Here is a 20,191-nt window from a genome sequence, read left to right as displayed (position 1 = left end):
TCCGGTCGTGGCCGGATTAATCCGTGGTAAAACTGTTCTGATGTGATTAGTTGACACTGAAGTTTGTGCTTCATACATTTCTTGAGGATTCATCCTCTCAAACGTATCGGGTTGTCTTCAAAGTGATCAGAGCTCATTACAAACGACAAGGCAACTGTTGATCTTAGTCTTTTATTATCCTGGTACTTCTAATCAGGTTGAATGTCCCTCGTCTATAAGGCATTTTGTTATATATATATATATATATATACACATATATCACCATATACATTATGTGACTGATGTGAAAGGCTACATACATTTGGTCATTTATGTAAATGGTTTAACATTGAAATCAACACAAATGAGTAACCTCCCTTATTCTCAAACACTTTCCTTTTGCTTGTATGTTTTATGTGAAATACAAACATAACGGGCCATACAGTGGAAATGATGTTCTCGGGGTAGTTAATTTTACGCTGCCTAACTTTTTAGTTCACACTATTCATGCACCACCAAGTACAAACTGGGGGTTTGACGTTGCATTAAAGAAGACGTCTCCCTTTAGATTGTTCAGCACTCTGTAAGTGTCTCATACAGCAAGAATGAACATTTTCCCTCTGCCACATAGATGACACACTCTAGCCTTCGCAAGCAGCCTTTCCCCTTTTTTGTTTGTCAAAGTTTAAAAGTATTTGTGGAAAGTTGTGTAGTTAAATGGACTCTGGACTGGAAAAAGAACTACCTGAATTGAGGGTGCACACACAACATTTTTTGCTGATTGAGTAGAGTACCAGTGTTGGCTACACATTTTCTAACGTTCTTTGTAGAAAAACTGCTTCTGTTCCACTCAAATGACATCCATCTCTGTTTTGTTGTAATTCACATCTTCCTTGTCATCTATGAGCTGTGTGCTGGTACTGAGGCCTTTGTACTGGTAGAGGTGTACCACTAACCTGAATGTATCAAATTGCAGCAAGTTCTATTGAAGTGGTACTATATTTAAACAAAAGTACTTTCATTTCAAGCCATACAAATTTTAACAGCCCTTTCATACTTTTACAAATTAATATTATTCAGCTGGTTTAAGATACCGCTACCATGTTGAGATAATTCTTTTGGCCATTTTTCAGTTTTGAAAAGGTACCCGAAGGACAATAGCACTCCTGCACAATTTATGTTCTGTATAAAATGAGGTATGTTTCTCTTCTGTTAGTGCATATCAATGTAACAGTGCAAAACCAATTACAACGACTATTTGTTCAACGACCACCTTGTCAAAACACTACTTTTACAGCATTTTACCCCACCATCACTTTTACAAGGCATACAATAAAAACCACTTTGAGACACTGAACACACAATATCCTTCTGATCAATTCGTCTTAGGAACGAGGGTGAAACTAACACATTACAACAAAATATCAAATTCTGATAGTAATGGCTAGGGATAGCAAGCCAATGCAGTAGTACATCTGGTGGCACTCTTCACACATACCAACACACTCATACAAAAGCCAACCAACTTCAAATGTTTATCTTCAAACTGCCCGAAGTGAAGTTACACTTCTTAAACTTCCACTGGAATGTTTAATCAGCATGTTCACTCAACGGGCCAAGATATAAATGAGGTGAAACTCAAGAGAAGACAGACAGAAAAAATAGCACAATGTTGCCGAAAGCTTCCCCTCTGCCTTTATGCGTTCACCGTTACGAGTATATGTGTTATTTACTTAATAAGCTGCATGGGAAAAAAAAAGAAACTGCCAAGGAGTCAATGAAAAGTCTACATAATTAATGTTTCTTAACCCTGTCCAAGGTTTTTATTTTTTCTATCAGGTAGTCCAGGTTAACACAAGAGGAGCAGCTTAATTCATATTTTGTTTATAGTGTGAAGTTCAACAATGAGGGTCTTAAATAATATAGTGTCCTTCAAAGTGTCAAAATAGTTGTGTTTATACATAAGCACATACTGAAAGTTGCGACTGACAAAGTGACTACAGGCCAAGGAACTGTGCCAATACATAAAAGACACTGGAGGATATGTCCCTTCGCAAAAGGCCTGAGCGTATTTCTGATGGTCATGGGGAAAATGCGTGGATTGTCTCGTTCTGGTAACACGCCCCTTTTCCTTTTGTCCTATTAAAATATGTTGAAATGTTGTAAGGCGTTATATATATATACAAAACATAGACTTGTAAGGGCCAAACAAACATGGAGCTCAAACTCCAGCCGTCACATGAAGCCCATAAGAAAGGGTTCCCACACAGTAGGTAGCCTGCTGCCTCCATGTAATCGTCCCGTCCAGTTTGTTCTCACTGAACAATATAATGGAGAACGCTTTACAAGCACTGCAAAGACCTCCTATGACAACCGTCTCCCTCAGTCTGTAACAGAAGGCTCGAGTCAAGGCATCCACTTGGAATGTATAGATAGAAAAGTTTCTCTGGAGGCAGTCCCATGGTACAATAATGGCACAAACCACTAGCTAAATCCATTATAAGAATGCATCAGGTAAATATATACATCATGTGTGTTTGCACGCTGCAGTGAAATGTACACAAGTTAGAAGGTGATACCACAGAATTCAGAATATATATCCTATGGTCCAGTGAACTTTCATTATTAGGCCTCATTTCCAACAAATAACAGATGAATCTTGCCCTCTCTGAATTTGACATTTGTGAATTTCTACTCAAAGAGAGGCTAGAGGAAGAGACTTAACTCGGGGAGAATTGTGGAGAACAAGGGAGAAAATATCTACTCAACACAGCATGAAATGAGTCAGGTTACCAACATCGGAACTGGAGTTGAAACACATTTTGTAGATCTCGGTGCCACGGATTTGGGGGTTTGGATTCAGGTTTGTGCGAAAAAAAACAGTTCATGTTCACAAATATGAATTGAATTTTCATAGTTTTGAGGAATAATACATGCAAATTACTGAATTCTGCAGTATTTCTTTTCAAAACCTGACGGCAGTGGAACTTCTACATCCAGAACCACACAGAGGAGATCATGATAGTGCACGCACACACACACACACACACACACACACACACACACACACACACACACACACACACACACACACACACACACACACACACACACACACACACACACACACACACACACACACACACACACACACACACTCTGCATCTTTTCAGAAAGCTGCAAGAAGAGACTGAGAAAGAAAGTACCTTTCAGAACTGCCATACACTCTAAACCGGGTGTGATCTACTACAAATCTAATCTGCTCAAAGATCGTCGTGTCTCACACAAACACAACTTCAGACAAAAATCCTGCAACATTATTCTCAGTTTGACTGTCGCAAACGCAGCTTTTGTGAAGTACAACCTCAACGTAAAAGACTAGACGAATGTGTAGCTGAATTAATACAGCACAAAAGATTTGACTATTTCCAAATGCTCAGTAAATGCGACATGTATACAACACACCAATTTATACCACACGTGTACAGTACATACCACACACATGGAAACAAACACACATTCACATTCAAACAGAGCAGAATACAACACCACCATACTCTGGTAAGGCAAATCTGAACAGGGCAAGCTGTGATGAGTATTGATCCATAGCTACAGTAACTGGCAGCTATCTGGCATTAATTAACCCTTAGGTACATAGTGTTTTGGAAGGGACACAAATAGTGTTAAACTGATTTCCTACACGCAATATTATGAGCAAATCTATCTCAGTTTACAGAAAGAAAAAAAAAAAAAACTCACCAAAAAGCTACCTCATACACAGATTACATAAATAAAATGTGAATCTTGGCATCAACTTAAAAAAAAAAAAACATGGGTCTGTCTATATACGTTTTGTAAATATTGATACGTACCAAAAAGCTTATGAGCTTCAGTCATGACAAATGAATGATTTTTTGGGGAAAAGAACATGGTGAGAGGGTGACATTTTGATTCTTCAGATTATGTCTTTTGCTATAAAATATACCACCCCAAATAAACCCCGCATCCCAAATATAGTGCACTGTGCAACTTGTAACAAAGTTTGGCCGACACTATGAAAGATAAGCTGCAGTTGTCATGGTCGTGTCCCTTCCTCTGATGTCCAGGTTCCACTGAGGAAAGAGGATAGCAGGCACCAGTGGTTTGGGAACAGCAAATCCTCTGTTAGTCTTTTTGTGTCTCTCCTCAAAACGTCTCCTTACCTTGTTTGTCGTCAAGTGGGGACTGGGCGTTGTGTGTCCAGTCCTTGGAGAAACAAATGCTGTCCGCTTCCTCACAGATAAGCAAATGCACAAAACACACACACACTCACAGAGACACACTGTATGTTACAAAATAACACATTTGTCTTTATCCTTCGATTCTTTCTTGGTTTTGCGCTCCCCGCTTGAGGACTGTTTTCCCGGGCTGGGTGTGGCTCCAGCTGCTGCTGCCGTCCCAGCGCCGGCTGCTGCTGCTCCGCCTGCTCCTGCACCTCCTCTGTCCGCCTCGTCTCCCTCGGCAGGCTCCTGCTGGCCCTGCTGCACAAACAGCGGACAGTGGGGGCAAAAAGGGTACAAGTTCATAGATATGTGTATGTCACAGGCACGGCTACTTATTGCTCTGAACTGGAACGTGGTGGTAAGGCAAATATGAAATGCTTGGTTGAAAAATGGCAGGTTGTATGCCATTGGAAACAAATTACAATCACCTTGAGAAGTGTTTGTGAAGCCATTCAATCTTTATTTAAGACAGTGATGTCGGGAATTTCCTCATAAATACGGTATTAGGTTATGTTTGTATATAAATCAAATACCATACCTTAAGATATAACAACCCTGATATGGGGTTAAATGCAGGCTCTGTTACTTATTTAGTTTTCACTTTTATTTTTTTAGATTTTGAATGATATTATTTAGGTATATATTAGGAGAGGTAAGAAGAAAGTAGGAATAAAGCATGGCACACATATTTGGTAGACAAATTGATAAAAAGATTCTTAAAAAACAGGACTGGTCAGAGAAAGAGAGATCGTCCAGAGAAGCTTCTTTAAAATGTGCAATGTCACATTGGTTCTAATTATGCCGTGTATAGTATATATATCGATATACTGCATATCTCACATAGCTGCACCAAGGAGGGCCTCAGCAGCTCCAGGGACAATGCCTGTGTCTTGACCTCACAGTGAAAGGAGGCAGCTTTACAAGGAAAAAGAATACCACTATCCCTTTTCATCTTAAAGTTCTCCTGCACAGCTCAAACTTTCTGAAGCATCCACCTGTCTCCAAAAGGCAACATCTTACCCGAATGCTAAATTAAATGCCCCTCATTTGCTCAAAGTCCTACTTCTCCTCCCTCTCTCACTTGCTTTTATCTCCCTCGACCCCTCCCTCCCCACCTGTGCTGCTGCTGCTGCTGCTGCTGCTGCTGCAGCCGCCGCCGCCTGCTCCTGCTCTTGCTCCTGGTAGTACTGGGAGGCTCGTCGGTCCTCCTCCTCCTGAAGTTTTTTCGCCAGCTCTAGGTCACTGATGCCCTCGGGGAGCTGCTCCCACTGTAGGTCCTGGCTTTGCTGCTCCTGCTGCAGTGACAGCGCCATCAGATAGTCCTGACACACATGAACATGCACAAAGAGAGAGAGAGGCTTGATGATTTACGAGCAAAGCTGTCACCGTGATATACTGTGCTCTGATTATGCAACAGCTGAACTACCTCAGCCTATACTGCAAACAGACCAATCCACACGCGAGCAACTTCAGTCACATTATTTCTCAACTGGGCCATCTGTGTCGGCCTTCATTCATTTTAATTTGCTGTACTATCTTCATTATTCTCTTTGTAGTAATTAGTTGCGGTGCAATTTACAAAATCTCCTTTACGCTGTTGCTATCTATTGTATTATACTCAGTATCTTCTAATATGTGATGTACTTTGTCATTGACAAAAGACACAATTTCCCATCTGGGGTCATTACAAGTTTTCTCCGATCTAACGGAATTGATTATGAGTGCAGAACATTGCCTGAATGGATTTTTTCCCACCAACCCCATCTTGGAGATAAAGAGGTGCTGGGTCTGAGTAAGCAAGGAGAATAAAAAGTAATAGCCCCCGTGCTCTTGTCTAGTCTGTGTGTGTGGGAGCAGAAGCAGACAATTTATCAGCAAGCTCTGCGTTTGGACCACTCTGGCCGACCAATGAGCAGACAAACCAGCCGGGAGACATAAACCCAGAGCAGACTGTGTGGTACAACAAAGCATGGATGAGAATGGAGGTGGGCGCCTTGCAACCCTGACATGTGCTTTTCAGGCTGTCATATGTGTGTGTGTGTGTGTGTGTGAAAAAGCTGCATGAATTAATGAGCAACTTCCTTTATTTTCCCTCTTTTGAAGAAGCGCAGGTGTTATTTTTTTTTGTATCTGGTTTCTTTTAGTCTCTCCTTTCCTTCAGTGTTTCTCCAATTTCGGTAGCACAGTAAAGACCAGTATGACCTTACTGGTCTGGTATTCTGTCTTGGCCTTTGTGATACACTGATGGTGTAAAAAGCGCAATCATGGTTTTTGGAGTGGATAATTGCTGCTTCTGCTAGTCTTGCCTGCATCAGTGCTCAGACCTGGTCTATCTGATCCTGCTGGCCGCGGTACACAGTCTCTGGATTGGAAGGAGGCCGCAACCGGAACTCCGAATCACAGAAGTTGCCGTCTCCGTCGACATTGTGCAGACTTTCCCAGACCACCTTCTCCTCTGTCAGGAAACCTTGGTCTGTAACCAGGTGATACAGCTGGCCCTAGGAAACAAGCACACATCTTATCAGTGTCACACTGTATGCAGACATACAGGACTGTATGGTTTCTACTGTTAGAACACACACACACACACACACACACACACACACACAATCTGTATATACTTGATGCTTTGTCTGAGGGTTTTAGGTGATCCACACAACTTTGCTCACGATATTATAGAGTACTATTCAAAACGAGAGTAAGCAGACTCAACTTCCCCTCCTGCAGAGAACAGGAAGGGTCTGTCCAAACTGCAGTGATATGGCAAGCCAGCCGTGGGCAGGCGCTGTTACAGATGGGAGGCAAGCCTCCTAAAGGGTCTTCATCATTGGTCTAAATCTGTTACACATAAATACGTAGCTTTCATCAGTTTGAAGAGCATGTTATAGCCAGTCTGTGCGATGAACACTGCAGGACAATCCTGAGGCTCTTATGTGGAAGAGGAAGAGAAACGCAGAGAAGAAGTAGATGGCAACACTTGATAGCAAGCTATTTTTCTTTATCTACGGCGAATAATAATTACAAATGTAAAACTCGATTAAATATTACTCAAGACTTTTCTATAAAACTCAACTCTTCAAAATCGACCTATCGTAAAGGTTTAATAATTGTCTCGTTAACGGCTTCAAGGCGCTTGTCACTGACTGAAGGGACAGTTCATAACACATCCTGACCTATTTGAGCCCCACACGTGATTCTCAATCTGACTCACGCAAATAATGCCAACACTATTTAGTGTTTACCTTGTATTTGATCATGGTGCTAAAGTGGTTATTCCTGAAGAAGACACAGAGCTCTCCCTCCTGTACGGTGGATGTGAGCTCACACAAGCCGTGGTACGTGAGCTGAGTGGCTGTGCTGCTCAGAAACTGCTCCGCCACGATGCCTGGGGCGAGAGAAGGGGAGGAAGACGCATACATGAACACAAAAAGGAGAGATTGAATTTGTGATTGATGAGCTGATGAGCAAATGAGGACACATGGACCCATGACGAGTGTTACTTAAATGCTTTATCGCATCTTTGATCGTGATTGTAGCCGTGTATTTTGCAGAAATTGCGTAATTATGATGCTTTTTTTTATTACAAGCTTCACCTCTTGACCTGTGAGCGACTAAAGCAGTTCTGAAGATAATCAATTATTTAGCTTAGCAAGGAGCATAACCTTTACGTTACTATTAAATGAACACATACTTTCATCGTTAGACCCCAGACCACTGGATGAGTCATCCGCACAACAATCAAGCAATCCTTACTCATTCATAGGCCACCGTTTGGAAAGCATGAAACCCTGCTGTAATGTTTGCCATAACTATTTGAACATTCTGACTCCGTGCTGCTGGAAGTGGTCGCAGTAACTACAGTGAACTCAATAAAAGGCTGAGAGGCAGATGGTGAGTGACATCTGCCAGACGGAGCGGCATTCAACGTGGAGCAAACTCGGTGCGACACTCAAACAGACAGTAAACAGTTTGCCCAACAATGAGACACAACTTTTACAGACTGGTGGAAAGGAACTATTGAATACTTCCAATAAAATATTTAAGTACGCTTTAGCATGGCAATAAAAATGAAAAGATTGTTTATAGTTTTCAGAGTATATCAGTCCATTTAAAGTGGTTGGTAGCATCAGCGTCAAAACACTTAAATAAATCCCTCAGCTAGAAAAAACAAATACAATAGAGGGAGGTGAATCACCCATATCAATATCATCATCGACTCTAAGGCTTTGATGTGTCCACTTGAAAGCAGACCAGCTGACAACTACTCAGGAAGCTTGGTATTGAATGAGCAAATATTTATTTTAGTGGAGAAGTTACTGACAGCTGGTAAGACAAATGTGAGCTGTGGAAGTAGGTCATTTGATGAGTGGCCACATGTCCTGGTTTCATTTGAACTTGATCTGTGGTTTTGTGCAGAATGTGTTTGCACTGGACAATCCAGTAAACAGATCACAAGTAACAAATGTCCCACTGAATTAATGGTGCACTGCACATGGACGTTACAGTGCCAAACGGTACTTGAGTCACTAGTTACGTAACAAAGATGGTCAAAATTGAAAGAATGAAGATTTTTTTAAATTAGAATGTTAACCTCTTTTTGCTCTGAAGCTCATACGTTTTAACCACATTGTTACCCAGAATGCATGACTTTGTTTCTTTTTCTCCATCTCCAGAACACAGAGGGAGAGAGAAGAGACGAGAGGGAGACAGGAGGGGAGTCAGGCAGGTCACAAAGCAGAGGGAGTGAAGAGAAAGCACTCACCTTCCCCTGCCAGCTCGCTGTTGTCTGACTGTTTGCAGGATATTATCTTCTCTACCAGCTGGTTGTAGCTGCAGTTGCCCACTGCCTTGACAATGTCATGCATCTGCAAACAAAGACAACAAAGAATATTTAACAAGCTGGGATGCTGTTTTACTAAAAGCCCAAGGAAGATTTATACTGAATGTATAACCGAGAGAAACCTTCTGGTGACAAGGGGTTCATATTGAACTACGACCACTTTGTAAAAGTAATCCCTTTTTCGGAACAGTTCAACTGAACTCTGGCACATTTATCCCTTAACTATCTTTATTTAGGGTGTTGTAAACGCTGTCGTTTGAAATGAACAAAACAACTGCACATAGACCACCTAAAAATGAGGTGGTGTGCTTTCCAAGAGAACTCTGGAGCTGTTAGCTTGGGACGGGAACACAAACCAGACGAGGACCAGGACTTTGTAGTACTGTTAAATATATGCAATCCATTTAGGTTCATACAAAACAGACAGAAACTGGAGGGCAAAAATGAACCGAACTAGTGTGAAAGTGACCTCAAACTGCAGTAGTTGGCAGGTAGAATATTTCATTACTTGTAGTGAATTTGAAAGAGACGTGTCCTGGATGGAGAGGAGGGCAATACAACCAATTTGTTTCCGGGAGGTCCGTCTCACCTGCGGGTCAACCAGCCAGCCGTGGTAGAGAGGGATGTCAAGCAGATCAAACACAATGCATTCTGGGGTGTACTCGAAGACTCGCACCCCTGTGAACTTCACGTTCACATCCAGACCTGTCTGCAGCTTGTGCAACACTGCCATGGCATCACTCATGTTCTAGGGAACAAGGAAAACAACGGTTCAGACTTTTGTTAAGAACGTGTAATAACAACGCAGCAGAAGGATCAACCAATGTGAACTTGAGCTATACACAAACAAATCTCTTAGAAAAAGCCAGACTTGCTTTTGTATTGAACGCATTATACAGAAACAAAAGCTGTGTCCAGTCCAGCTGTTTTCATGTGCCGTCTTTGTCTGTTACATTATACCTGGTTGTCTGCACGCAGTCAGCATAGCTGAAGCTATCAGGGATTGATTTGTCTACCAATCAAGAAGCCATTAGCTGCCATTTATTCCTGTACACAAAAACAGCTTCCACACACTCACACCTTACTTGGTTTTCGTCAAATAGTTCTTATTTATCGTTACTTCAATGTGACTAAGTTGACTGTTTTCAAATTGACTGCACTTACTAGGTTTTGCTCTGCTTACTGTCAATCAATTTACAACCACAAAAAGAAATGCGAGTCGCTGCCAGGAAACCATTTAATATTACATTTCTGAGTGAGCTCTCAGGCTCGTTGTTATGAGACATATTATAATTACGAAGGAGTGGACAAAATATCAGGAGCATGTAACAACATAATGCAATCCACTAGCCCTGCAATACACCCAACCTTTGTTTGATTTTTGACTTTAATTCTGATAGCTGACCGTAGAGCCATGACAGGAACTGAGGGGAGAGAGCAGGGATGAAATGCTACACAATAGTCATACATTAAAGCTTGAGCTGCAAACCAATTTTTTTAATCCATCAGTGATTTCTTCTTTGTTAATACAACTTTTTCAACTCACCACTGCTCTCTCTCTTTAAATAGATGAAGCCAGCAATGTAACGTATTTAACATCTTAAAAAGCCTAAAGTTCCTCAGCAGGATTGGAACAGGGGACGCTGTGACTACATGGTCAGAAACCTAAACCCTAAACCCTCCAGTAGTCATGTCAGACAGATGGTTCACTTCTTTGGCCATTTTAGTGATGTAGTCTGTTAACTTAGAATGTATTATACTGAAAGTTGTTCCACAGAATGCGGTGCCCATTTGTAAATATTTCCTCAAGGCTCAAACATTAAGGTACAGGATGATTCAACAATGTGGCAAAGTTCATCCTTCAGCTTGGCTGTGTGGGCCATAATTAGTTAAGGAGGTCAGTAGACCTTCGCAACACAACAATTATAAATTACGGCAAAATATCAACTTCAAACGACTTTAACTAAAGATATTGTTGTGTCTTTTTGTCCAGATGACGGAGGTTGACTCGCTGGAGGCGACAGTATGCATTTTCAGTATCACTTTTTCACATGACACCAATGCCCCTCACTACATGAACAGACTGAGCCGTGATACCAGAAGGAAAACACAAAAGTCTAGAAAAAGTAACGGCCACCAGAGTCTAAAATTCCCCTTGCTAGGCAGAAGGCATTAAGATGCATGGGGCAGGTTTACTGTCTTATCTAGATACATTTACTGAATTAAACCCAGAACATAGTGCAAGAAGAGCTGTTCTTGATTGACAGCTGCAAACGATACTATGTGCTTGCTATTTTAATGTTGCACAGACCCTGAGAAAGTATTGCTTCACCTTGCTTCACTTATCTCTGGCCTTCAGCAGTCTGTAAGAACTTCAGCATGGATTCTTTTTCTAAATCTGTGCAGCCCAATTCCAACAGCTCTTTACCACCGTGTTTTCTATATGTGGTGAGTGCACAATGGCAGATGCTGATTATTGCAATTGTGATTTCCCTAAAACATTATAAAAACAGAGCTCCGTGATGCTTTTTTTCTTTTCACACCGATAAGAAAACATCAGTTTAGTTTTGTGAGGTGGACAAATCTGAACTGTGCACTGACTTTGAAATTATGTTTTTATCTCTTGTAGTGGAGGAAAAGGTTTAAATAAATACATGTAGAAAAAAAAGTCCTTTATTTCAGTGACTGAATGATTGAAGAGACCGTCTCCACTTCATTCATCCTTTAATTATGAGTGAGGATTTTATTACTACCACATAGTGAACACTTTTGACATTAAATACACATCGCATCATATGTATGCCATATATGTCACATGCATGCATCCACACACATGTGAACCCAACAAAACAGACTCATTCTCGCATTAAGTCTCAGAGCAATGTTCCCCAGCTGGCTCTGAACCGCTGCTGCCATTTAAGTCTGGGATCAGGATAAGTCATGCAGCTGAGCCCTACAACTCTTTCATGAGTGTGTAGTTGTGAGGGATTTCACAATAAACTACTAGAGAAGGTAGACGGTCATTAAAAATGACTTGGAAGCAAAGCCAATAACTTTAGAGATACCAGAACAATATAAAGTGGACTCTACAGACTGCAGATTTATTTGCAGTTCGCCAGCTTTGAAACAGGGCTGAATAATAATTCAATACAACCGTCTAATACAAAACCGTACAAAAAAATTAGTTATAGTGCGAAGAGTTGTGTCTGGTGTTAAAAACAACATTGGAACACAATTCCATGCACCACACATCAATTAGATTATTTTATAGGCGACGTTTAAATATTCTGATTAATATTATTCAACTACAGTATCGACCAGTTCACTTCGACACTGTCAAAAAAAACCCATCACTATTTTGAATGTGAATTTTTATTTTTCATGATGTATTGCAATGCTTTTGTGTGTGCACCAATTATGAAATCTCACATGCAAAATGTTCAAGTGTTTCAAAGGCTTCTAAATTCATTATTTCTTCAATTTGAATTATTTCATGTCCAATAATCAGTATAACGGCCGTCAAATTTAAAAAGAAATGAGCAAAAAGGTCACAGTACAGTGTGCAGACTCTATTTTTCAGTTCACAGTAGAGATACTGTACGTCCCATGAACTACATTCTACATGAATGGAGAGCTGAGGTGAAAAGCCTTCAGCTGGCCCTTCTGAATGTGTGGATTAGGACGCTTATGAGCAGAAGTGATGCCAGGATTAGCAGAGCTGTGTAATGGACCATATCTCGTCACTTCAGGGCAGAGGGCTCCAACAGCAGATGAGCACTTGTTGATTAGATGATTAGCATAGCATCACTTGCATACATCTGTGCTTGTGTTGGATGCACTTCCACAGTATAACATGAGCACCGTGCTCTGCTGAGGATTTTCTCTATTCTTACATTCACTCTTCAACCTAGGTCTGCTTAACTCCATATGCTGACTTTCACCCAAAATGTACCTGAAAACATAATCCTGAGTAGATGTTATTAACTGGTAGTTGACAGAATACCAGTTATATACATAATGCTGTGACCCATCAGTGGAAGCTGTAAATAATGAACAGTTTACAAGACTGTAATGTCCCACAATGTGGGGCATACTTTCATGAATCCTGACACACATCAGCAGCTGTCGCTGCTCTACATTTCTGCTGGATGTGTCATCGTGCTAATCTCTAGTTTCTACACATACATTACACACATAAGGATGAAAGTACAGCTCTCAACATAAAGTGATTATAAGCTTCGTTAAGATACATGCTGGTGCATTGGAGCTAATGTAATAGATTGCATTAGATTGTGCACGTGTACCTAACAAACAGATAACCTTGTGTATAGCCTAATCTCTGATCGTATAATAACATTGATCGAATTGCTTGAATTGAATCAGTGTCCAACACCACAACCCGTTCAACTGAAAGCACGGTCTCTCCATTTACTCCTGTCGTGAGCTTTTATGATTCCAAACCAGTTCTTTGCCTCTGACATCACCGTCAGCAATTTCTCATCATGTGGTCGTCTCACTTAATGTCTCTGCTTACTCAATTACAGAGAGATTACTATTCAGAAAGCTTTTAATTTGATTTAGAGGGAGTCCAAACAGCATCCATTCATCAGCACACAGGCCAGGGTTAAGGAAATACGCGAGATCTGAGAGAAATGCCTTTTGAATTCCAAGGTGGGATTTTATCTGCTTTACTCAGAAAGAAACATTTGTGAACAAGGCCCATTGCTGTGAATGACATCAAATTGAAACAAAAGAGGCTTCTTTGACATGATAACCCATTTCCTCCAATGGCTGAACCTTCACCGTGGATGAGTTGTCTTGTACGAGTGCTTTTGAGCCGGGTCCACTGAGACAAAAGCAGAGAAAAACCATCTCTCACTCTCACTTACACAGCTCCTCCGAGTAAATATTTAACAATAGCTAAAGAGCAGCCGTGCAACTGCTATTTTAATCCTCATACGCTCCTGTGGCAGATGATGTTTTTTAAGCTGAATCTATAAATAGAACAACTTCTCTTATGAACTCCTACAGCTATTTTTAAAGTCAGGGTGGCTTCAGTTGTATTTTATAACAATCTAATAAGCATTGAAAGCACATCTCTCCACGATATAAACAAGGGGACACCTTTCGTTTGACATGCACATAAACACATTTTAGACTTGCGCTCTCTTAGCTCCCAAAGCCCGGCCCACTGTAGTCTCCACATACTGTGTCAACCACAGCACACGGACATGAGGACACCCACATGCTAAAGAGCTCTCAGGCCAGTTTAGACGGCCATAATAACTGTGCAACACAAACTCTTACCACTCCCTTGCTTTAACAGTGCATGCTGAGGCCACCACTGATTTATTTAAGAGGTTGTCTTTCAGCCAAACTTAAATTTAGAAAGGCATTTTGCAGTGAGCTTCTATGAGGAGACTGCACATTATTTTTCTCCTCTTTGAAAGAGGGACAAGTGTGGCTTCAAATCATTTACAGATGTGCTGGTGCTCTGCCACGCAAGAGGAGGAGAGGCAGGGCCTCTCCCACACCATAGGCAGGCAGTGGAGATGGGAGGAAGCAGGGGAGCCGGAGCTCCATCTCCAAGTGACACACACACACACACACACACACACACACACACACACACACACACACACACACACACACACACACACACACACACACACACACACACACACACACACACACACACACACACACACACACACACACACACACACACACACACACACACACACTAATAGCCGGGAGCTGAACGCAGCCATGCGTCTCTAAGCATTCACAGCCATGTGAAACAACATAATCTGACACTCCTGACCCATGTTGTTCCCTGGGCCTTGCAAGACTCATCTTATGTAACCTATAGAGCAGCGGAGAAAAGCTAAGCTGCAGTTTTATGTGGTTTGTAATCAACTCAACGCTTACTTCCACATTATGGAACTTCCACTGACCTTCACTGCTAACTCTATGCAAATGGGCAAAACCCGCTTCAGTGCCAGTCGACCGAGCTACTGAATGCACGTCCGAGCAGTGCTCACTTTGAATACTGTGGTAATCATTTTTCAATGACGACGGTGTGAACAGCTGAGATATTTTGAGTGTGTTGATGAGACAAAGTGAGAGGTCGTGTTCAACTTGCACAACTCTGGTTTCAACACAGGGAGGGAGTTCATCCCAGAAGCCCTGCGCTCCTAACTATGAACAGTCAGCAGCTTACCAACGCACACGCACGAGCAAAAACACACGTCTGTTCAACAATAATATTCAGCAGTGATTAGGCAGGACTTACCTGCTCATAGTTTAGCCGCTGAGCCTCCGATATCTCTTTAGGCTTGGTTTCAAGAATGTAGTCTCCTGCAGTGGGACAGAGGGAAAGACACGTTGACAGATACGTTGACTTATGTTGCATCGACAGAACAAAACAATCACTGCCTTGACTGATCATAACAATGGCTTCATAGCTTAGCTTAAGCGTTTGATAGGAGTCAGATGGTAGCAGGTGTTTTTATGAGCCGCATTGTGGGGGTGTGTGTGTGTGTGTGTGGGGGGGGGGGGGGGGGGGGGGGTTTGGCACTGGCCAGCTGTTTTCCTCACATGTGGCATCAACCATGTAGCATCAGTCCGTCCACCGTGGTGTCACTTGAGAGCTCTGTAGACTCGGCTCTGCAGCAGAGAGCACAGCCTGGCAGCTGTCTGACTCCAGCTCTGTGCAGCCTGATCAGCACTACAAACGTGCTGACCACAACACCTCAAGCCACATGTGCATTTTTTTGTTGTAGTTTGCCGTTCTCTTGAATAGCTTAGTGCTTACACAACTTTTAAGTTCCCTTTTCGGTATTGGACATAGTTGTAATGGCAAAGGAAGTCATGCAAACATATTCTTGTTATTGCTGTTGAAGTTTTATTGCAGTCCTTACTTTAAAAAACTCTTGTGTGAGTTTTTTTTTTATTTCAAACGCTTCACAGAGACCCATTCATTTATTAAGACCTGGAGAGAGTACCATGCTGCACTGTCATCCCATACGTTTTCCGAGTATTACTTAGATCAATGCCATCAAACCCGAGCGGTCATGAAGCGCTACATTAAGTATAAAGCTAAACAAAAAAGACACGGTCAAGTGTATTTTGCAAGCGAATTGAATAAATGGAGTTTATCCAGGGGGGGAAAACAAACATTGAAAGCTTTTTTTCTTGTAATTTGTGCTTTATAATAATGACTGACCAAGAAAAGCACAGTGGTTTCTTCAAGTGCATGCCGTGAGGGACCGTGTGACAGTAAAGACATGTTTAAATCTCTTTTTAGTGAAGAAACGTATGCTGTATAAACTGAACTCAAAATGATACACCAGTCAGGCTCGTATACTATTTGTAGCCGAGTTCTGCAACATGTGGAACTTTAGCTTTACAAAGTTGGACTGAACAACAGACTAACTGCTGGTTGCAGTTTTGAAAAATGTGTCCGACTTGATTTCCATGCGGTCACCGTAGATGAAGATTGTTTTCGAGCTAGGGGGAGCAGCAAGCTGAGTGGTTTTACCGCAGCATGCCCTCGACAGGGAAAACCCCTCACTGCTCTCAACGGTGAACTGTTGACTCACTCACCCTGGTCATCCCTTAATATCTGTGTCCGTCCGGATCACTGGCCTTGCTGCGCAGCCAACTGCTGAGCAAAGACCACCACCCACTTTAAACACCACATCTGAACTACATCCCCAATCATCACTCTTGGTGTTTTTGTCTGTGTGCCATGACAAACAGGACAAGAACAAGATGAACTCTGTGTGCAATTAATACACGCAAGCACAATCCTCCCAAATACAAAACAAGTGGGCACTTTTGGAGAAAAGTACACGCGGTGATGAAACTGCAAAATTCCAAGTTCAACAATCACAGTGAGGGGGAAATCATCCTTAAAAAAATGCACAGACATTGTTGTGATGTGGATTATTTGAGTCTACTATTGGCAGTGGATACTGAAGGCTCTGACAGGAGACACTAGTGAAGACTGGCTCTACTCACTGCTGTAATCATACACTCTACTTTGATATTGTAGAGTCATTTTAGTTATGAGGGGCAGGACACAGCCAGAGAGAAGAGATAGCTCCAGTTTCCTTTGCAACAGCAGCGGACTTAATCATGGGGATTCCCCTGTTCCGGTCTCTTCCTATGTTGACTCTGGAATATATATATATATATATATATATATATATATACACCGCAGCATGCCCATATATATATATATATATATATATATATCTCTGACCTCTCAAATTTGAGAGGACGTGAAACACAAGAATGTTTACTAGGCTGTTGAAACTCAGTGACAGTTGCTTTATGTTCCGCTGTGTTTACAACAGTGGACTCATGGGCAATACTCTCTAAAAGCAGGTCAACATATTATTATTCAAGTAAGCTACTTTTTATATATGTATATATCGTTTTTTTTATTGAATTGCAAGTTACAATTGTAAATTGTAAATGTAAAGCCAGGTGAAACAGGCAGCTATCTAAGTATTGCATTTCCCCCCATTTGATCAATGATGTGGCATCAACTTGCTCTTGAGTAATAGGTTCAATAGCTAAAAACACTCACCAAGATACTCCATTAGTTGCTCAACAGTTATAATTTCCATCATAGGCGGCATCTTAACCTGCAGCAGAGAGACATGGACACCCACTGTTCATTAATTCAGTACCCATTTATAAAAAAAAGACAAAGCACTGCAACACAAGTTAACTTCAACCACAGGAAACAAACTATTTACTGTTGGGACCCATGTGCTACAGTTTATAAAACACCTTATAGCCGATGTCAACGTTCAACATGCACCAGCATGTTGATATAAAACGATACCTCGTGCTAACATGTCTTGACAGAAATCACTTTTCTAACAGGGAGTTAGGCACCTGAGGCACCTGCACTGATAGATGTAGTGTTGGATGTGTATGTTAACCATAAGCAAATCTGAAAGTTAAATCAAGTCTTATAATAAATGCTCCTTTGTACATATAGAAAAATTACCACTGACACAGTTTACAACATATGCCAATTTGAAGGTAGTATCAAAATCATAGATCTCTGCTCGTCTCAGCACCTTTACCTTCCATGCAAGCAGAAGGACATTCATAATTGCCAGTAATGGACAGGGGCCGTTCTCGTTTTGGGTGATGATCGGCGTATTCTCCTCCCTCCACTTGATCCACTTAATGTGGTATAAGGACTGGCCGGCGGCTCGATCCTTTGCGCACGAAGTCTTCGTCCCATCAGCCCCGTGCTCGCCCTGCAGGGCCAGGGCCAGTCCTCTGTCCTCCAGTCCCTCGCTGTTCAGGTCGGAGCTGGGGCAGGAGTTGAGGTTGGAGAAGGACTCGAGTGAATCTATGCTTCGGGACTCTCCACCAAGGCTGGGATCGGGGTCACTCCCACTCGGCAATCCCTCCGACAAGGTGTGCTCACCGGACAGCCCGGGCTTGACGTGTGCTGTGATTGCTTTGTCCGGACACAGCTGAGTCGGTTTGGCAAGTTTTGTCGGCTCACTTTCTCCACGAGCCAGAACCTCAGCCTGCGCATGTGTGCCGTCCTTAGCGAGAGGTGTGGACGGGCTATCGGTTTTGTTGTTGACTAACTTTGAGGCACCACCCTCGCTATCTTCTGCAGCCAACACCGAGTCATGCAGCCCCATCCCGTTACTGATCTGATCCCCGGACCCAGACGCGCTCGTCTTGGTGTCGCTCCTCTTGTCTCCCTGGACAGCGAGGACTTCGATCACTTCTGAGACGCCAGACTTCCCAGCACTGGACATGACATTAATGTAGCCGGGCGCACTGACATTTGCGGTGCTGTTATTGCAACTAACGTTACCCAAAGTGCTGAGAGGAGCCTCACTATTCTTGCATTTCTCCGCTGCTCCTTTACCTCCGCCGACAGCCGTAACATCGCCCATCTCTCCCGCGATCGTGACGCACAAAGAGCTCCCGTCCGTGGCTCGATGCAGCTTTGCATTTTTCTCCATTTCGATTTTACAGACTGTCGACAGATTTTTTTTTTAGCTCAATTGCAGCAGGAGCTTCAGTCCCAACGACGCCATGACAACTCTGCGAGTGACGTCATCAGAGTGATTCGCTTTCAGGCCGAGCAAAAGGGAGGAGGGGGGGGCAGAGAAACCAGGCGGTGGTGGTGCCTTTGGGTGGGCTCGTATTCTTCAAATGAAGGAGTTTATCACTCTGATTTAATATCTGTGGCCTGTATAAGATATTTCTTTTGACAAACGTTATCCCCTCACGTGTGTTTTTAATGTCTGTGATGACTAGGTTACTGTTTACATTTGAGCTGATATTCATTGACTAGTATTTATAAAAAACGAATTTGTCATATCTTCGAGATATCCGTGTTTACATTAGATGTTCATTTTAATGACGACTTTTGTTTACACTGTGTGTATATTTGGCCAATCTCTGAATTGATGGGCATTTGCCATAGACGCAAAAGTACTAGTGTTCAGATTGTTTATTGTCTGACTGTATGAGCACAACATCCCCAAAATACAGAATACAAAAAAGTTATTGAAATGACGGGGTGTGTACATGGATGTATAAATAAAGATACTGATGTAGTTGGCTGTACAACCCATTGAAAAGTGTCTACTTTTACGAGTATTCCTGAATGTAGACTGAACGGAACCTGCCGTGGCCTGAATCATCTCGCGTACATGGCACGTGTGCTCGCGCATTTGTGAGACGATACAAATCTCGCGTTGTCAGCCCTCCGTATTTCTAAAGAGCCTACAATAACAACAATAATTTATAAATGATTAATAGTTATTGCTGCTTTATTGTTTCAATCCTCCGGATAAACGAGACGTTGGAATTTTTTATTTCTTTAGTGGTGTGCAAAAAACCCAATCACCCTCAATTCAAATTAATTCAATTTGAATACCTGTATCTAATTGTACATTATAATTCAGCATACTGTATCTCAACCCCTTTCTAATCTCACCATGTAGTATAGAGTCTTCAATCTTCTATCTATCCACATGCAGTAACCACTTACAACCGCTAGATGGAAGCAATCACTCGTCCGAGCAGAAGGGGCGCATCATTGCTCCTC

General features: G+C 42.0%; 1 protein-coding gene across 1 annotated transcript; it reads right to left on the bottom strand.

The window, feature by feature from the left end:
- Nucleotides 1-209: 209 nt before the first annotated feature.
- On the bottom strand, nt 210-19,151 carry mindy2 (MINDY lysine 48 deubiquitinase 2). The gene is made up of 9 exons (XM_079157206.1): nt 18,189-19,151; nt 17,681-17,738; nt 15,377-15,441; nt 9,671-9,829; nt 9,004-9,106; nt 7,484-7,626; nt 6,566-6,739; nt 5,357-5,563; nt 210-4,499 (listed from the first exon to the last, which is right to left on the bottom strand). The coding sequence occupies exons 1-9, from the start codon at nt 19,095-19,097 to the stop codon at nt 4,308-4,310; spliced, it is 2,010 nt and encodes a 669-aa protein (XP_079013332.1). The 5' UTR covers nt 19,098-19,151; the 3' UTR covers nt 210-4,307.
- Between the last annotated feature and the right edge of the window lie 1,040 nt (nt 19,152-20,191).

The sequence above is a fragment of the Pholis gunnellus genome (genome assembly GCF_910591455.1).
Source record: "Pholis gunnellus genome assembly, chromosome: 1".
Lineage (NCBI taxonomy): Eukaryota > Metazoa > Chordata > Actinopteri > Perciformes > Pholidae > Pholis > Pholis gunnellus.
Note: the sequence above shows the minus strand (reverse complement) of the source record. Positions and strands in the feature narration are given on the sequence as shown.